This window comes from Natator depressus, chromosome 3 (genome assembly GCF_965152275.1).
Source record: "Natator depressus isolate rNatDep1 chromosome 3, rNatDep2.hap1, whole genome shotgun sequence".
Lineage (NCBI taxonomy): Eukaryota > Metazoa > Chordata > Testudines > Cheloniidae > Natator > Natator depressus.
Window position 1 is genome coordinate 92,526,330 of NC_134236.1, and position 20,640 is coordinate 92,546,969.

The window sequence follows — 20,640 nt, forward strand, 5'->3', positions numbered from 1 at the left end:
CTCTGATTCAGTTCGAGAAGTTGATTTCATAGGCTCATCTTCGGCTCGTTTTTCCTTGAAAAACGTGGTACTCGGCAACCGTCGCTGTTGTCTCTTGAGCTGTTCAAACATTTCTTGATATGGTCTCAAATTGTCTGTAATATGACTTGTGATTTTGATGCTTTGTTCCATAGAGGGATGGTATTCAGAAATTAAAATCATTCAAGCGTTTCGCTGCTTGGAACACTTCAGCAAATTTCTATAGATTCCAACTTGCTGGCTCTTCCTGTTCGTCGTCATTGTCATCTGTAGATGATTTTATCAGTTCCTCTAACTCTTCATTAGTCAATGTTTCTCTATGGCTCTCAATTAATTCTTCAATTTCTTCCTCAAGGATGTCAACGAAGCCATCACCACCCACTTGCCTGGCCACCTGAACAATGCATTTCGCTTTTGTCAATGGGTCAGGAAACCCTTGAAATCATTCACACATTCTTTCCATAGGTTTCACCAACATGCATTGACTGTTTCAGGCTTGACTGCATCCATTGCCTGTTTAATATAAGTGATGCAACTGGCAATGTTGAAGGACTTCCAACACTCTATTACTTTAAGATTGGGATTAGCATCCATAGCCCTACGTATCTGAGAGAATGTAAGCCTCGTGCACGTGGCCTTGAAACAGTGAGTCACGCCTTGGTCGAGAGGTTGGAGGAGGTATTGGGGGCGAGGGGTGGGAGAAAGACGACTTCAACGTCGTTATGTGCAAACCAGAGTGCCGCAGGGTGGCCAGGAGCATGGTCTACAATCAGCAACACTTTAAAGTCAAGTCCTTTCTCTTCGAGGTACCCTTTGACCTCTGGAATGAAAGACTTGTGGAACCAATCCAGAAATAATGCTGCCATCACCCAAGCCTTTTTATTTGATTGCCAGAACACAGGCAAGAGATTTTTGTTCTTGCCTTTTAGGGCATGGGGATTTGCAGCCCTGTAGAGCAAGCCTGGCTTTATTAAATGCCCAGCCACATTGTGCAAAACACAGTCACACGGTCTTAGCTGCCTTGAAGCCAGGGGCTTGTCTTTCTGATTTTGAAGTGTGAGTGCGGTTGGGCATTTTTTTTTTCCCCAGAAGAGCCCAGTCGCGTCAGCATTAAAAACTTGTTCCGGAAGATAGCCCTTTTCTATGATTTTCTTTAATTGTTTGGGGGTACACTTTTGCTGCCTCTTCATTGGCAGATGCAGCTTCACCAGTAGTCTGCATGTTTTTGAGACTGATGCGGTTCCTAAAGCTATTAGGTCAACCTTGGCTGGCTTTGAATTCCTTCTCATCAGAAGGCTGTCCCTCTTCGGCGGGAGGTTTGAACAGCACATCGAGGCTAAGAGCCTTTTCTTGCAATGTGTTGCCATCGACAGGCACACGTTTACAGTTCATGTCTTCCAGCCATAAGTTTAATGCCTTTTCAGTCTTCACTAAAGTCTTATCATGCACCTGGCTCATCACCTTAGCAGTTATTGGAGCACTTGATGCCACAGCTTGATGAATTTCTCTCTCGCATCTTGATGGCACGGATGCGAGATTTGTTGTGGCCATATTTACACGCCACATTGGAGATCGACATACCGTCTCTCAATAAGTCCAACAAGCCAGCTTTTCCTCCAGCATTGGAACAGATTGCTGTTTCTTTGGTTGAGCACCAGATGAAGTAGTTGGCTTGTGTTTAAGGGCCATGTTGTATGAAAAATACGTACAGTACCTTTAAACACTAGAATTACGCTCAGCGAGATGCTCACACTATGAGAGGCATGCAAGAACTGAGAGCGACTGAGTGAACAGCAGATTCACGTCTCCGATCTCATACTCACTCCAGGCATACACTCATTGAGTGGAATGGTGGGCAGAGTCACCCGCACTATTTACAGGTATCTTATTTTTCTTTTCTTTTTTTTGCCGAGTGCATATAGTTGAATTCGCGTAAGTTAAATGTGCGTATGATGCGACTCACCTGTATTAGCTTTTATTCATCAGTAATACACATTGTCCATTTGAAGTAGGTTTTAGAGTGGCCTAGAAAGAAAGATTTGTGTGCTTTTTCTGCTTCTTTGACATTTAAAGAAGGCCCAAACGGTTTTTATTGCCTTTCTTGCTTGTTTTTTAATTAGAAATTCAGGTTCCATCTACTATGACTAGAGAATTAGTAAAGTGACATGAACCATGGCAATGAATGCTTGGTAACAGAAGAGATTCCTTGTCATCCTATTTTCTGTTTCATGTGTTTGATATGTTTAGTGGACTAGTGTTTTAAGTGAAGCTTTTGTCTTGAAGTTTGAACATTGAAAAGATGGCAAGCACAACACACACACACACCCCCGCCCACAGAGTCTTCCAGAAGCAAGAATAGGGAAGATCAAACTGGATTTAATATTTGTAAGATGAAACAAGTTGGGATTTTTAAAAGTTTCAGGACTTAACATAAAAAACAAAAACAAAAAACCACCGCACCAGAGGACAGTCTCACTTTTAGAAATCCTTAAAGATCTGCAGAATATTGACAGATCAAATGCAAAGTCAACTCTGCAGTGTAATGTCTACATCTATATTTCTTCTATATCTGATATAACCAGAAACAATTACTAAATTCAGTGTCTGAAATATTGATAAAGTATTGCAAATCTCAGTCAGAAAAGGCAGAAAATTGTCAAATATTAAAATTAATTATATTCAAAGCCTGAAGCCTTATTTTCAATTCAACAGTATTTGCAGGTGAAGAGGTTTTGCATTTGAGTATAATAGATTGAGTGACAGTATATCATATAATCACAGAAATGTAGGGCTAGAAGGGACCTCAAAGTCTCCAGGTTCAGGCCCTGCGCCGAGATAAAACCAAGTAAACCTAGACCATCCCTGTCAGGTGTTCGTCAAACCTGTTCTTAAAACCTCCAATGATGGGAATTCCACAACATCCACTGGAAGCCTATTCCAGAGCTTAGTTACCCTTAGAGTTAGAAAGCTTTTCCTAATATCTAACCTAAATCCCCCTCGTTGTTGATTAAAACCAATACTTCTTGTGCTACTTCAGTGGGTATAGAGAACTGATCACCATCCTCTTTGTAACAACTCTTTGCTGATTTTATTTGAGTAAAGAAATTATTAAATTTATAACCATATACATGTATATGAAGAGTAATAAATTAGAACTCCCATTCCAAATTCATTTCAAGGAAACCAATTCAAAGCGCTGTTTTACATCATAAATATGAACTTAATCTTATGGTATGCCAATTTCTATATTCTTAATTTCATACCTGCAAAACAATCAAATTATCCAGTTGTAAGTGATTTATGTTTTGTTTTTATTCACAGCCATTGCAAGGAAAAGGAGTTTCACGTGGACATGTAGATCCTTAAAGAGTTGTTACTTTTTACGACTCACAGCTTTTGTCCAGATACTTGTTTAATACTTATAGCCAGAAGTGGTACACAGTTGGCAAATTAAATGTTTTCATACAGAATTTGGTCAACAGATTCTGTCAGCATTTTCATATGTTTACTAGAGACAAACAAACAGCTGATTCTTTGAAGTAAGTTCTCACCCCACTATAATTCCATTAATTTCAGACTCTTGTGCCAGGTACTATAGAAGGAACAAGAAAGTCCTGCCCTGATAAGACAATAGTCTAATTTATGGTAAAATGAAAAACTAAGTAGGTGAGGTGATAAAAGAAACATTGACTATATGCATGCATGCATCAATACAGACTACTTTCACAGGCTTTTTGTTTTAAGTTAAGCACAAACTGTTCGAACTGTAGAACCATCTTCTTTTTAAAATAAATTTAGTGCTGAGCATGCTTACCTGCACAATTAAACATTTCAAGAACAAAATAAAAGCAGTAGTTTCTCCCAGTCCACCGGTATCTGTAGACTCATCAAGTTGCGGTGCAGATTTGCTTTGTTTTCCTTCTCAGTGCCCCGGGTTTGTCTGAAGGGCCATCTAATGAATTTAAAATCTGCCACTGCTACTCAAAATTGAGAACATATTGGTATCAATTCCCCCCCCCTCCCCCCCCCCCTTTTTTTTTTTTTTAAAAGGAACGATTTCAACACACTCAAGAATGGATGGTAGGATTAACCCCTCATCGTACCTGACTTTGTTGCTCCAATAATTACTGAAGAACCTGAACGAGCAGGGACTTCCAAACTTTTTCTGAGGTAATTCTCTGAAATGCAGTTTTCTGATTTGTGCTGTCATGTAACCCCCGATGAAGTTATATACATTTACTAATAGATTCCCTTTGTGGCTCCACTAATCCTGGTACACAGCTTTCCGGATCAACAGCTGTGCTCAGTTTAAGGGCTTGTCTTCATGTGCAGCCCTACCGCAGTGTAACTGAAGTGGTGCAGCTGTGCCGCTGCAGCGCTTTAGTCAAGATGCTACTACACTGTCGACATAGTTAATCCACCTGCCTGAGAGTAGCTACGTCAATGGGAGAAGCTCTCCTGCCAACGAAGTGCTGTCTGCATTAGGGGTTAGGCTGTTATAACTACACCACTCAAGGATGTGGATTTGTCACACCCCGAGTGACAGTTACACTGACATAGGTCTGTAGTGTAGACCTGACCTAAGCCTTTACAGGCTGTGTCAAGCTGTCTGGAGTGGCTCACAAACATGTTTGACAACCTCAGCACAGACTGTTACAAACCCAAAGCTGGTTGTGTTCTAAAATTAGATTCCACCAATCGTCAAGTGTGAACTCCTCAAGCATTATAACAGCCTTAACGTGTAGTCACAGACAGTCCCTTTGAGCACTCCAGTCTATCTTGCCACTCAGGCAAGCCTGCTTTTGTGATAGTCCCTCATGCACACACAAAATCACAATATTCATCTTACTCACAGTCCTAAAGAACAAGTCACTAAGCCCAGGTCAATTGTACTATAGCTCTTGTGGAGAAAAAAATGCTTTTAGCCAAAACTGTAATAAACTGCAGATTTATTAACTAGTAAATAACTATTTCTTTATTCCAAGGTTAAAGGCGGAAAACATACACATAGATGAGTCACAGTCTTAGGTTTCAAAAAGTAATAGAAGCTTCTGTGATGTGCAAGCTCTATGTCCTTTAGGGCTAACCCAAGCTCAGTATGTTTATGCTTAGAAATATTGCCCTCTCCAAATTCCAAGCAGCATAGTGATAATTTCTCCTTAATGAGGATTTTTATTCCCTTCCCCCAGCATTTAAGCTATGATGGGACAAGGGCTTGTGCACAGAGCCTCCTTCATGGGCGTGGGGGGACGGAATCAATAAAATCTTTTGTCCACTGCTGTTCCACAAAGGTTTGTCTGTTGTCCATAGGCCTTCTTTTGGAGAGAAGATGACACTTCTTGTGGTAAACTAGTATTTCACACTCGGTAATGCTTATCTCCTGACTGTGGGGGTTTACAGTCTTAGCAAACATTTTTAGTTACAGAACAAACCTAAATGATATAATATCCATATCCCATGTAATAAAGTAAGGCCTTGTCTACACTGCCACTTTACAGTCCTGAAACTTTCCAACTTATGGGTGTGAAAAAACACACCTCTGAGTGATGCAAGTTTCAGTGCTGTAACATGGCAGTGTAGATAGTGCACCAGTACTGGGAGCCGTGCTCCCAACACTGGTAGCTACTCCCCTCGTGGGGGCTGCAGAGAGCTCTCCCAGCGCTGGTGCCACAACTACACAGCCACATTAAAGCGCCGCTACGGCAGCACTTCCACGCTGGTAGTGAAGACATACCCTAAATAAGATTATGAAATGCTTGTAGGATGCTGCACGTATCGAAGTCTAAAGATTAAACTTTTTTACAAGTCTAATAGCTATTTTAACAATACTAACACAGGAGAGCCACACTGGTTTCCAGCTATGCATCTGTCAGCGTTCAGTGAGTCCCAGTACCTTTGGCATGAGCTAGCACCTGGTCTGCCAGGGTCATGGCTAGTTATGCAAATATTAGTTGGTATGCAGTTTGTGTTCAGACATCCACAATTTTGACAAGCTTGTCAAAAGAACCACTTCAATACAGTAAGAAAGTATTATCACATTCCAGTACAGAGGTCCAATCTCCACTTATGTCTGAACAGCAGTTAGGGTTTCTGTTATAGGAGCTCAAAATAATTATAGACATAAATAATTTACATCTACTTCCACTCCTTTAGTTTTGGTTTAAGTATTTTAAAATGATTTACCTAGGTCCAACACAAAATTTGGACTGCAATTCTCAGAATCACAGATGGGTGGAGAACTACAACCACAGTAATAAACAGCAGGTTTCCAGCAGTACTAGCAAAACTGTATTTTAGGGAACCAGTCGGCACAATTACTGATGCTAGGGCTGAAAAGCAGTGACAGAAAACGGTGAGCTAGATAGAATGGACCTGCATCTGTGCGCATTTTAGTCAACTGTAGAAATATTAACTCCTTAACCAGTGCAATTTTCCAAAGCAATATTCTCCTCCGCCGCCCCAATCTAAAAAAACAAAAAACAAAACAACAAAAGCCTTAGGCATTCTCTCACATCAGCTATTTCTTTGAAGGAAAGCTAAACAGGAAGGAATTTAAAGTCATAGGGGTCCTTTGTATTATGTCATCTGCTAAGTGTGTATCAGAAGCCTGCAACTACTGAACTGTTTTTTCCATTGAAGAGAACAATTAAATGCTGCTAGCCATTAATTCAAGAAACGAGTTATATTTATCTAATGCAAGACCTCTTCTTGCTACATTTTAAACAATGCTGAAATCAAAGACTACAGAGGTTTGATATCAGAGACAAGTTCCATGTTGCTGAACAGTAAAGGCATCCCTGGACATGGGACACATACCAACCAGATAAGACAAGAAAAGAGCGAAAGAAAAGGATGAGTACAAGACAATGTACTCTTCCTCTCCACTTTAATTCTGTCAATAGATACAGACACAGTAACTTGTAGTAAATAAAGACAGAAGATAGATATCCCCATGTGACTGAGAACTACGCAGAAACAGGTTCTTTCTGAATTGTAACTTCTCCATCCACTTTCAGAGGAAAAGTTGATTCTTCTGAAATCTTTTGTTTTGAAAAGCAAGTCAGTCTTTTTTTAAAAATGGTTAAACGATGTTCTAAATCATTATCTCACCCTTTGTACAACATATCTTTTTGGCCCTTCAACATTTTCTTATTTATCCTGCCTCTTTTGCTTCTTGTGCTATTTCTTATTAGAGTCCTATGTTGAGAGATTTAAGAATTTTTTAGGCAGACTTCATTCACTTGCTGTATTTCTTAAATAATTTAAAAGATATAGATATTTTAGGAATGCAAATTTAGGAACACAAGCAGCATTCCCTCAAGTGCTGTGTGTGCTTAACTCTAATAAGTAAGAGACTATAACTGGATGGAGCACATAACCTGCTGTTAATATGCTGGCAAAGGCTTTAAAAATTAAAAGCATCAGAATGAGCAATACCCATATCTTCTTCATCACCAGCTAATAAAATGCAGTATATTTGCTAAGACCAAATATATCAATTTCCTGTACAAACTAATTAGACCAATGGAAGTGGTTCTTGGTTACAGCAGAACTCAAACTGAAGAGATGGGGGGGGGAGGGATAAAGATGTTGAAAGAAGGTGGAGCCTCCTACCTCCCCTAATTAGAGCACTGATTACACAATACTCTACTTTAAAGGATAATTTAAACTATTTGGACCTATTGGCCAGCATATATTTTTAAGAGCAAGTCTCAGAGTTGCTCACCTTTGCAGTGGACACCCATCACCGTAACTACTGCCAATAGCTATCTTACGTTGGGGCCAGATTCCAAAAGCTTAATCGACACGGACCTCAGTGAGACTACTTCGCTGAGAAGGACCTACTCAGCCTGATAACAAATTGCAGTATCTTACCCTTAGTGTTTAGTGACAGCACAAGGAATAATTTAGAGCACAAGGCAGAAGATTAGTAGTCCGATAACTGAGTGCAATTCTGTACCACTGACCCACTGTGTGACCTCCAGTGAGCCACCTTGAATTCAGTTTCCCCATTGGAGAAAAGCAGTACTTCACCTTCATAGAGTACTTTGAGAAAAACTGCCAAGTATTTTATTATAATTGAAACACCTTCTGGAATACTTTTTGCTATTAAGCTATTTCAGTGAATTCCCATTTTATGCCTGACCTGACAATTTTCATAACACCTATGCAAAGCTGAATTTAGTATATCAGAAGGAAAAAGATTACAAATACACTGCCCTGAAATACACACATTCTCTCTCACACACACACACCCCCCATAATAAAGGAAGGATCCAACATGTTGAAAAACTGGTACTTCACACATTATTCTATTTCCCAGCCTACCTATGAAATTCCTCTCCACAAGCTTACAGCCCCAGAATAAGCAAGAAGAGTAAACTATTACTAAAGAGGTGGCCAATTTCCCCAAGGCACATTATAGCATTACTGTGCTGTCACTTCTTGAGCAATAAGGCAATAGGAATTTTTGGATAACTAGCTTAAGTGCATTTTCTTAAAAATTACTGTCATTCTATCTTAAACTACAATTTATCGACAAAGAAAGAGGCAGCATATTACAATATAGTTAGCTACTCCACAGTATATGATAGTGTTCGCCATAATAAAAGCCAAATTCAGGAACTGCTTTTAGTTTGTAGCCTAAGATGAGCAAATCAAGACTTTAAAATATAAATATAAAATTACTCATCCATTAGAGCTCTCTAAACATTATATGCTAAGGTATATTTTATACACTTAAAATAAAAATTGTGGGTCTTTAGCTTTATTACAGTTTTTCCTCATGGGGGTGGGGAGGTGAGGTGAGAACCGACACCCCAATCTTCCCAAGAACAGTTTACCAAACTTCACAGCAGTTTTTTTTCCAAGGCTTTTTTAAAAAGTATCATCCACACAGTACAACTGCTTCTAATGAAGTTAACTATCTTGCATAAGAAATGCTGTGTCTGAAATTCTGAGTAGCAGTGATCAGGTTTTCATAGAAGATGCAGTTGCCTTCATTCACACCCAGCATCCACTGAAGCCCACCCTGTCAATTTCTCACATACCAGATCTATTTGCAACTTAAGTAGTGGACTTCAAAGTAAATCTGTCATTCTTTAAGTTCTGCTATTCTGCATTCAGTGTGCACACACAACCACGTTATTGCCTACTGCATCATCTAACACTATGATTTACTCTTTTCCCTCATGCTGCATGGATGCCACAGGCTAAGTGAACCTTAAAACAAAGTTACCATTAGGAGTTCATAATCTTAGCCAAAACACAGAAAACATTCCATTCTAAACCTTACTCCTCCCAGCCTTATGTAATTTTCACCAAAATAAAAAGCAAAAACACCAGCAATCAAAAAACAAACCTCATCCTTTCTAGTTCAAATTTATGTTTAGTCTTTACCAAGAAGTCGGTGGTGGTGGTAAGCTTAAGAAACTCAGACAAGGCATCTTTGTGGCAATGTTTGTGTGTGTGGGGGGGGTGGGAAGGGGGGCATTTACAGACAGCATTCAGACCTTTTTGCTCTCCCATAACTCTGAAGTGCCATTTGGGCAGTCAAGCTAGTCTTGCACTTAATCGCCCATAAACAAGTGCGAGATGTTTGAAAAAGATGGATACAGAAAAAAGTTGAATGTTACAATTGACTAAGCAGGTTTTTCAGATGTTGCGTTACAATTCAAGAGTCAGTAGGTGAATGCTTCAAATCTCTGACTTTTCCAGACTAAATAACTATGTTCAGTTTCAAAACTAAACAGGTTTTGATGTGGTCAATACCTGAACAGGTAGGAATCACCCTTATCCCAGGAATGATCTGATAGAAAGAGATTAGTTAAGTTTCACCGATCAAGAGTTGTAATTTGATGGGAGACATTGGGAAAATGGAAAAAACAATTTTAATTGTGCCTTTCATATACCTGTATCTTAAAAATAAACATTGCCCCTATCTACAGTAGCAGTATAAAACCCTAATACAAATACTAGAGGGAAAAAATTTTAAGTGTAGTCGTCCAGGTACAATGTGGGGTGTGTGCAAAAACACCGCCCCCCCCCCCCAAAAAGAGTAGTCAATAAGGACTCACTTCTACTGTGAAGTATGAGAAACAATCAGAATATCAGGGTTGGCAGGGACCTCAGGAGGTCATCTAGCCCAACCCCCTGCTCAAAGAAGGGCCAATCAAGAATCTGGATTATTATCAGGTTGTGAAGTACTACAAGATTCTATATTTTTTAATTTATCAGCCGCATATGACCAATAATCACCATCTGACTACTTCACTGTATGTCCATTCCCATTCTCTTCCCTTTGTCTTATATTTTTTAAATGTAAGATCTTTAAGGAACAGACCATGCTTTTGTGATTGAAACAAAAACCCACCACACCAACCAACTGTACAAATGGACAGTCACATGCACACAGAAGTGTCAAAGGAGAAGTTTCATCAATGCACCACCACTGTAAGGGGGAACAGAAAAGTATCAAGTGCTAGAAATGCAAGGTAGGGGATAGAGATGTTTGTGACATAGATTAGAAGAAATCCTTATACCTACAGTAATCCTTATTAAACCTTGTATTTACAACATAAGCAGGAAGGGGAATAGATTCCATTATTTACTTACTAGTAAAGTATCAATTTGTTGCACAAGACAAAATAAAGATATGATCCGTGCATCGTTAAGTTGCACATTGAAGAAAATGTAAGGCCAGGAGAAAACAAGTTGCCTCAGGCTTGTCTACACTGCCACTTTACAGCGCTGCTATTTTCTCACTCAGGGGTGTGAAAAACACACATACGCACCGCCGAGCGCTACAAGTTTCAGTACTGTAAAGTGGCAGTGTAGACCGTGCACCAGCGTTGCGAGCCGCGCTTCCAGCACTGGTAGCTACTCGCCTCGTGGGGGCAGATTTTTTTGTTTTGTTTTGTTTTTACACAGCGCTGGGAAAAGCTCTCTCCCAGCACTGGTGCCACAACTACACAGCCACATTAAAGCACTGCCGCAGGAGCGCTTTAACATTGCTAGTGAAGACATGCCCTCAGACTAGTCAACCTATTAATGTGAAGTAATTAAAAAAGAAAGAATGTTAAGCAACATATTCTCATGACCTTACTCGAGACAGAAGGAGAACAAGCCATCAGTTTAAACAGTTTATATCCACATGGGCTTACCAGTGTGAAGATTCCAAGGAAGTATAGCGTTACTTTTATTTGCAGTGAAATAGTTTGGCAGACAAAGCCATTTCGCTGTCTTACAACAGCAGCCCTTTCTTCACTCCCTCAGGCTTGGAGAGCATAAAGGCTTCAGTAACTGGTGGCGTTTTCCACCTCTCCTTCCTCCTCTGAAGAGGAGTTGGGGGAGAATACTTAGGAATGCAGCATCTCACATCTGCCACTGAATGTAACACACTACCTTCCAAGAGGATTTGCACATCTGAATGGAACTCCACCCTAATAAAGCAATACAGCAATTCAGGTCTCAATTTTACTCACTTCAGAGTGGAGTTTAAAAATAAGCAGGCTTCACTATTACACTTAACACATTTCAAGGGACCATTCAAGGTGGACTACTTATGCTAAATAATATGTTCCACCTCCTATTTAGCTGTGACACTCCAAGTACATTTCCCAGCCTGGAAGAACAGTTCTATGTCAGCTCAAAAGCTTGTTTCTCTCATCAACAGAAGTTGGTCCAATAGAAGATACTGTCCCCTCACCCATCTTGTCACTGTGATTTTTCACACTTTTATGTTCATAAATACTGTGCAGTCTTATGTTAGCCCCCTTGTGCATATCCATTATGATAGTCTTTAAACATATGATTGTGCACCATACCCCCAGCCCCACACCCCCTGTCTGAGGTTCCCAGAACTGCTACTGTGTCGCTGCCTCAGTGAGAGTTTTGCTATTACTAGCTGTGTGACAACTGCCTGACACCAGCTTGTTCTTCTTACCAGCAAACTCTTCTGGACCCTGCCAGTCCTAACCTTCCCTTGCAAGTTACAAATAGTGAACCCCAAATTACCGCACTGACTTCCCACTGCAGCATCCAGTGCCCTCCTGGAACACTCTCAGAAATGTGCTGCTCCTTTAGAGAGACAGTAACCGCTGCTAATTACTTTAATTGGGGGTGAACACTCTTACTTGCATCACAGCACTGAATTGTTTTTTTACTAAAACAAGTTTATTAAACAAAATGACATAGGATTAAGTGATAGCAAGCCATTAAAATAAAAAGCATTACAAGCCAACAAAAGCAAAAACATAGTTCCAAGACCCTCCCCCCCCCCCCAAAAAAAAACAACCAACTTACTTTCAGCAATTTACCCATCTTTTTCTAAGCAAGTTTCTCACCTAATCTGTTCCCAAAGACTTCAGCACCACTGGCTGAAGAACCCAACATTCAGTGATTTCAAAAGCTCCAGCGCTTTGAATCCCCCAAGTGATGGACAACTATGGGGTTCTCTCCCCTTTCTTTTTATAGTCCAGTCTCAGGTAGCCACTCTGTGTTCCTCATTTTCCAGGTGCCCAATTTGAGATAACTGGGTTCTGATTTGCAGGAGTACAGCTGCAGCTGTGAAAGCTCAGAAGTCAATGGGTGCTGTGCTTTGAATATATGAAGTGCCATATAATGCTGAGTACTCTGAAAAAATATCATGTTCCAGGCATCTCCCACTGGGCACCCAAAATTGAAGATTTGGCCTTAACCTACATCTCAGTTCTCCACCAATGAAACAGAAACAAGATCACCTCACGAGGGTGCTGGAAAAACAAACTGACAATTTGTGAAGCCCTAGATGCTGCTATGAACAGCACATAAAAATGCCCATGAGGAAATTAATACTGTACTAAGTGCAGGGTTTATATGGTGTGTAATAAATTAAGTATGGGAGCACGCATTGAATGAAGAGAAGAAGAAATACAGAGTAGCTCTTGCCGTTCAGCGAGCACTGTCCATTCTATGTACTGAATGAAGCTAGGAAATAAATATTATGTGATCACATAATTAAAGATCATCATAATGGAAAATGTACATTGGGGCACAGATTAAGGTTGCAAGGGCAACCTTCATTCTGTAGTTCCTAACTTTCAAGTGCTTGATTTTGCAATTTTAATGTCATTTCATATGTAATTTTGTAGGTTTTTAAAAGTGTAAGCTGAAAACAAATTTTGTCTTGTGGAGTCATACTGACCCACAACTGGATCAACATCAGTGTTGAACTAGAGCTGGTCGAAAATGGCAAATTTTACAAGAGTGAATATTTTTCATTTTGTTTGGAATGTCCCAGAATAATTAATTAGTTTCAGTGAAAAACTAAATGAAAAAACATTTTGTTATTATTTTCCATCAAGGAAACTCATTTCCTTCTCCCCCACCCCCACCCCCAAGAGGAAAGGAGAAAAGTGTGAGTTCCCTTACAAAGAGGTTTAGTCTGAGGTGTTCAAGCTTTTACAGGTTTCTGAACAATCGGATCAGTCTGAATAAATAAAAATTTTAAGCAGTTTGCAAAATGTACGTTATTGGTCACACATTTCGCTATTACATGCTATAAAACAACAGCTTTTTCTAACTGTAGATTAGAATTTCACATTAATACAGTTTAGCTAAGGTTCCAACACAAACATTTGAAAATCGAAGTATTGCAATGTATGTGAAATGCAGCAGAAGAGATAGAGCAGTTCAGTCTTTGGTTACATTTCCCACCACTAACACAGTTCTTTTATATTAGATGCAGGAATTAATATAGGACACACTGTACCCCAATACTAGTGCAGTGAGAGAAGTAAATCAGACTATCATCTATGTTCATGAGATGTAAAGCACAAATGGCAAGTGAAATAGAACTGGGTGCATTAGTTCGTTTGCCCTGTGGGTCCAATGAGGGCAGCAGGCAGAGCTCTGCCTCTCTCCTCGGCCTGACAAACTTAATTTTCTCTAAATCCTTTTTACAGCCATGTCTTGCTATGATCAGTAAATATGGGTCATTTGAGTTCCTATCTATTAAGTCAAGATACGTATGCTTTAGCAAAATATACAATAGTAAGAGCAGGACCAGCACAGAGGACGTTAATAATATCTGAAAGCCTGGAAGCAAAAACTGACAAAATATGCTACAGTTAGTTTGCAGCAGCAGGCTGAAAGCTGCTTATTTTTGTACTAGAAAATACAGTGTTTTCACCAAGTAAATGTACAGTGATTTGAAATATAATAATAGAGGGCAGTCCATGGCCTTTCAATAAAGATATCTGAAGACTGTGAAAAAAAAATCTCACAAGGTAGAAAGCCATACCTGCATAGCTTCCTTAAGTATAGAGAGAGGCAAAAAAGAATAAGGGATGAGGGTAAGAAAAAGATCAAGGGGCAGGAGGAGATATCTGCCCAGAGACAGGAAATTAACCAGAAGAGAAATAAAGTGGGACTTCAACAGAGAGGAGAAACTGACATAACGATTTACCTGCACAATAAGGAATTGCCAGTGCACCCAAAGGACTAGATCAATGACCGTCATAATGAGGTCTTCACACTGTATGGAAAACTGATTGCTAAACCAAGTCAGTAAAATGCTTTTAAAGACTTGTTGCTGAACACAGAATAAATGCTGGGTTTCATACTTTCCCCAAGTTCTGCTCAGAAGCCTACACTTACTTATGAATGTACACACACACTCAAACGGGATACAAAGGCAATTGCTCTGAGATGTAAAGTACGCTTATACCTCCTAGCACAGCACTGAGCAGCGGCGATGCTTTCACAGATGCGGCTCCGAAACGCCACAGGAGCCTTCTGGCCTTGCTGTGCCACTCCCACCCTCACGCCGTACGGCTCTCTGAGCGTCAAACACTACGCTTTACAACTCGGAGTTAACGCGCCCCGGCCCTCGAGCTTCCCCAGGGGAGAGGAGTGTTTGGAAGAAAGAGAGTCGTGAAGAGCCTCTAGTCTCGGTAGTTTGTCTGCGCGGAGGTGGTGTTCTCCCTCCCTCTCCAGTGTGAACGCGCGTTCGCTGACACACGGGCGGCCACGCTACATTTTGAACTCCACCAGTGTAAACACCTGCACAAAGCCCCGTGAAGCGCCTAGCAGATCCCAGGCGCTAACGTGTCGCCCTGCGGAGGCCGATCAGCCTGCCTGTTCCTGCTCTCAGAGCCGGAGCCAGCGTCACCCCCCTCAACTTACTTCAGCAAGTTGGAAATAAGCGACCTGGGGGAAGCGCGCCAGTGAGAAGGCGCGGGGGAAGGGGCAACGAGCGGGGTAAACAAGGGGGTAGCGAGGGAGCCGGAAGGCAGCCCGGGGAGCCGGGCGCGCAGGGCGAGCCCGGCCGATGGCGGACACACACCAGCCGCCGGGGATACCCACCTCTTTAATCTTGGCCCGTTTCTGCTGGACATCAGGGTCCGCCGGCTCCCGCCCCACGGCCCCGACGGGCTTGCGGAAGAGCAGGCTGGGCAGCCCGGCGGCCCCCGCCTCCTTCCTGCCGCGCCTGTCCTGGAGAAGTTTCTCCTTGTCCTGGCGGATGTCCCGGCGGATCTCCTCGGGCAGCTTCTGCAGCGTCTCCTTGGCCTCGCGCAGAGCCCGCTCGTGATCCTCGCGGATCTTGGCCAAGTTCTCCGCGGCCGCCTCCCCGGCGCTGCTGCCCCCGGCGGCGGGGCCGGCTCCGGGCGGAGGGGCGCGCTGCTCCCCTCCGGGCGGCGGCGGGGGCGGCTGCAGCGCGGCGGGCGAGTGGAAGAAGACGCCGCTGAGCAGCTTGGAGGAGTCGGGCAGGAAGAAGATGGCCCCGAAGCAGAGGGTGATGAAGGCGCTGAACACCAGCAGCAGCACGAACTTCTCCGTCAGCCGGAACGCGCTGGGGCCCGACGCCTTCCTGCCGCCGCCCGGGCCGCCGCCCAGCGGGCCGCCCAGTGCGCCGGGCCCCGCGGGGCTGCCGAACAGCGGCAACAGGCTCACGGCGGGCATGGCTCAGCGCCCCGCGCAAAGTTCCCCCTCGGCAGCGGCGGCAGGAACTTTTCCGCTCCGCTCTCCCCGGCGGGTCCGGCTGCGCGGCGCTGCTGCCTGTCAGCTGCTGCTGCCCATGCTGCCGCTGGAGACAGAGCGCCGCGGCCCCTCACACGCGCGCTCGCCGTGCCTGCGAACTACTGCCAGGCAGCGCCAGCCTCCGCCTGCCCGAGCCAGGGGGAGCGGCGCCGCCGGGCCAATCAGCGCGTGGGCGGGGGAGTGGGCGGGGCGGGCGGGGGAAGGGGGCGGGGCGCGTGTGTGAGAGTGGCACACGCACACGCACGGGGCGGGGCTGGGGAGGAAGGCGAAGGGCAGGGGCTCTGGTTCACATAAACAGCTCCGGGCGCCTGTGGCGGCGCTCGAGCGGGCGCCGGCCGACGCGGCATTAATGAGGCTAATGCTATTCAGTAAGGGTCCCACTGTTTCTTTAATCGCATCTGTGTAAGCTGGTTTTAATTTGCCTTTTTTTTCTTCCTGCTGCTGCTTTTGTTTTTTGCTCTGGCGGTGGGGTTTGACTGGGTGGGCGGTGGGCGTTTATTCTTTGTCGTTTGACGTCCGCAAAAGGGAAGATCGCCAAGGTTAAAACGACATTAGCATAGACCCCCTATTGATTAGTGCAGATTAATTAGTCATCTGAGGGGTTGGCAGCCATCCGGCCGCTTGACTTTTTAATTGTTAAATACCTTAGTAATGATCTTTGATAAGAAATTAGAGGGTTTTGCAAATCTTTCCAGCCTGGAGGCATCTGGCTACAACTGTTTAGTAATATACATAGATGTAGCATTAATTATCTTAAAGCAGAGATCGCAGATTCATAAATACAGAGAGAGAAACACAAATGTGCACTTTGCAATACAAAGTGCAACAACTTTGTCTTTTCAAGAACGTCACTCGGAGTCAAAAGTAAGCTGGGCTTTCCAGGCCTTCTCGTGGTTTAATACCACTTTTCATGCACCTTCTATTCCAAAAAGCAGAGCTTTGCTTTCACCATTACATTTTCAGTTTATACATTTTTTAAGTATCAGAGATGACTCCCCTCCCCACCCACCGCAAGAGCTCCTCTACAAATGAAACAATTTCTGCCACACAGTACCCACACATGGTAGACAACAATGTAGCTTTCCCTTTCAGGAGTTTGAGGTCCTGCCTCTTCTTGGCTGTCTTGTGCCTGACATGCTGAGCTCAATCCACACTTGACAGCTGCTTTCTCTCCTTCTAGTCGTTCAATTCTCTTAGGCTGGGTCTTCATAATGCGGGACCCCCGAAGGGTTTTCTCACTCAGATCTTTTTGTAACAGTAAGTACTGTTGTTCCTTGTTTTCTCCTTTATCCTCAGGTGGGCTCACTCATTTTATGGCTTGAGCCAGAATCCGTTCCCTTAATAAAGGAACATATTTCCTCTAGCTCCTGCAAGGACACTGCTTTCTGGGTTCCTGCAGTGCATTGAGTTATGCCACAATTTCTGCCTTGCACTCATGGGTCACAGCAACCTTATCTTCTAACTCTCTCTACTCACTTAGGGATTGGGTTTGTCTGTAGCTCTAGAGGTTACTGCCATTATTGCAGCATCTATAGATGCCACAGCCTCTGTATGGCCATCAGTATTAACTCCTTCACTGGGGGGTGAATAAGTCTCCTTGCACCATCTTCCAGGATGCTTCCAGGACCATGTTCTAGGACATTGCCCCAGGACCATGTGGGGATGCGTGCCCCTTGGTAAATGATTACTAAGTTTTCCATCTCAGCATCCATGTTTGTGCCCTCTTACTCAGCTCTGCCCTCTCCTTGACCGACATTTTTAGTCCTTTTCCTTCACTTGCTCCGAGAGGTGGCTGTTGGCTCAGAAGAATTCCTTCAGCTGGACATTGAGATCATTCTGTTGCCCCATGAGTGTTTCCTTCTTACTTTGCTGCTACTGCTCAAGGCTGAGCACCATGTTCTGGTCCCTTAGCAGATTCAGCTCCTAGATCGTTGATGTCTGGATCTGGTCCTGCAGGGCTTGCAGAGCTATGTTGTGTTCCTTCTCCTGACTCTGCAGCTGGTCCCACACCCCGGAGTAACTCTGCATAACAGCCTGTAGATCTTGTTGCAGTTTCTGGTTGCGGAGCAGCAGAGATTTCAGCACCTTCTCCTTTCTCTGCTGAATCACCTTGATTCCAGTGCTGCTGTCATTGTAAAGAGCTTCTGCGATAAATGAAGAGGGGGAGAGAGGTAGCTCCATTTTATGGACACCCAGCCAGCCAGTTAGCTATAAAATCCCTGTTAGTAGCTGTTCTCTACTTGTTTTACCTGTAAAGGGTTAAAAAGTCCATAGCTAAAAGGAAGGGAGTGGGCACCTAACCAAAAGAGCCAATGGGAAGGCTAGAACTTTTTAAAATTGGGAAAAAACTTCCCCTTTGTCTGTCTGTTGTTCTCCGGAGACAGGGGACAGACCAGAGACAGGGCTGGAACTATGCGGTAAAAAGCTTTGGGCCAGGTATGTAAATCATCAGATCATACCTAGAAACTACTCATTTAAAACCCCAGATATGTAAGTAGATCAGGAAATGTCTGGGAAGTTGCGATTAGGTTTATCTCTTATTTTTTTATGGCTTGTGGACTCCCCTGTGCTAACCCCACGTGCTTTTGTTTTGCTTGTAAATTTTAAGATGGACCTCAAGAAGCTATCTTGATGCTGAGTCCCTGTAATTGTTTTTTTAAAACCTAAAAATTCCAGAAGTATTTTCTTTCTTTTTGTTTTTAATACAATTTACCTTTTTTTAGGAACAGGATTGGATTTTCGTGTCCCTAAGAGGTTTGTACATGTTGTTTAATTAGCTGGTCACAGCAGCTAATTCCTTTGTTTTCTTTCTCAGCTCTTCCCAGGAGGGGAGGGTGAAAGGGCTTGAGGGTACCCCACAGGAAGGAGTTCCCAAGTGCTTCTTCCTGGGTTCTAAAAGGGGTTTTTGCACTTGGGTGGTGGCAGCATCTACCCATCCAAGGTCAGAGAAAAGCTGTAACTTTGGGAGTTTAATACAAGCCTGGAGTGGCCAGTATTAATTTTTAGAAACCTTGCGGGCCCCCACCTTCTGCATTTGAAGTGCCAGAGTGGGGGGATCAGTCTTGACAGCTTCCTTCTCTGTCTGTAGCTGCAGGAAACTCTTACTTCCTCTGTAGTCTTTCAGTGAACTTATTCAGCTCTTCCTGAAGCCGGGAGGTCTTGGCCTGTTTCACCCACTTTGGACTCTGGGCTTGTCTACACTACAAAATTAAGTTGACTTAAGTTGACATACAGCCACCAATGGGTGGCGGGTATAATAGGCCAGGGAAGGCTTTGCCTTTCCTGGTGCTGCTGCTGACCTGCTGCCGGACAACTGGGCCATGGTGCCCCCCCTTTTCCGAGACCCCCACCACCTCCTCCACTCCACCCCCAAAGGTCCCCGCTGCTTGCTGCGTCCCTCCTCTCGGGATGGGGGAGTGAGGAGTTACGCGGAGAGCCAGTGGCCAGCGGACTGAGGAGGCTCAGTCAGGTGCTGCTGGGGCTGGTGACTCGGCGGGGTGGGGGACAAGGTCTTCAGGGGCAGGAGGAGCTGGCACTCAGGGAGGCTGACGGCGGCTCTGCCCAGCCCGCTGTGGTTGGGGGGGCATCAGGGGCAGGGGTCTGGTGGCTCGGGGAGGCTGCCAGCTCAGCCTGGCACTGGGGCCGGCTCAACTCTGGTGGTGCTGGGGCTGACGCGGTGCTCAGGGGAGCCAGCCGCCGGTGGCTCCGTCAGGTGCTGGGGCCAGCCCGGAGCTTGGGGGGGCTGGTGGGTCAGGCCAGCGCAGGGGCCAGCCTGCGCTCGGGGGGCCTGAGGCTCAGTCTGGTGCTGGGGTGTGTGTGGATCAGGGGGGCTGGCAGCAGCGGCTCAGCCCGATGTAGCTGGGGTGGGCGGGCCGGGGCTCCTCCAGTTGGGGGTCCCCTCAGGGCTTTTCCTTTTGGGGGGGGAGGGGTTTCGGGGCTCCAGCGTGCAGGGGGGCGGTAATTCAAGTGGTGGTTCATGTCCACACTTGCTCCTTCAGTCAGTGGTGCGCGTCCTCACCAGGAGTACTTCCACTGACTGAAGTGGGGCATTGTGGGACACTGACAGCTGGAGCCTGGCAGCCCTGGGGCTGACAGCCTCAGCTGTAGGTGTGGAGTTCACAGCTGCTCCCTCCCACAGCTGTCAGTTGGGTGGTGGACTCACAGCTGTCAGATCCCTCCTCCCTGGCACTGACAGCTCCAGCTGTCAGCACTGGGGCAGGGGTGGTGGGGTAGGAGAGGGGCTAGGGCTCCAGCTGTCAGCCCCATTTAAGGTTGACAGCCAACAGCTGATGTAAGTAATGGAGGGTCTACACAGACACTGCAGGCTACCAGAGGTGAAAGTAAGCTGGTACGCCCCAGTACGGCGTACCGACAAGAGCCCGTGCGCCATACCAGAGCGGATCGGCTTCCCCAGTCGGCAGTTTAAAGGGCCTGGGGCTCCCAGCAGCGGCTGGAGCCCCGGGCCCTTTAAATTGCCTCCAGAGCCCTGCTGCCAGAGCCCTGAAGAAGCGGCGGCAGGGCTCAGGTGGCAATTTAAAGGGCCTGGGCTCCAGCCGTCTTTACCGCCCCGGGCCCTTTAAATAGCCACCAGAGCCCTGCCGC

General features: G+C 44.6%; 1 protein-coding gene across 1 annotated transcript in view; it reads right to left on the reverse strand.

The window, feature by feature from the left end:
• The window catches only part of MAN1A1 (mannosidase alpha class 1A member 1), a 211,786-nt gene extending 195,666 nt beyond the window's left edge, over nt 1-16,120 (reverse strand). Inside the window, exon 1 of the mRNA XM_074948322.1 lies at nt 15,364-16,120. Within this exon, the coding sequence (XP_074804423.1) occupies nt 15,364-15,960 (597 nt within the window). The 5' untranslated portion in view covers nt 15,961-16,120. The remainder of the gene's footprint in view (nt 1-15,363) is intronic.
• Nucleotides 16,121-20,640: the final 4,520 nt, after the last annotated feature.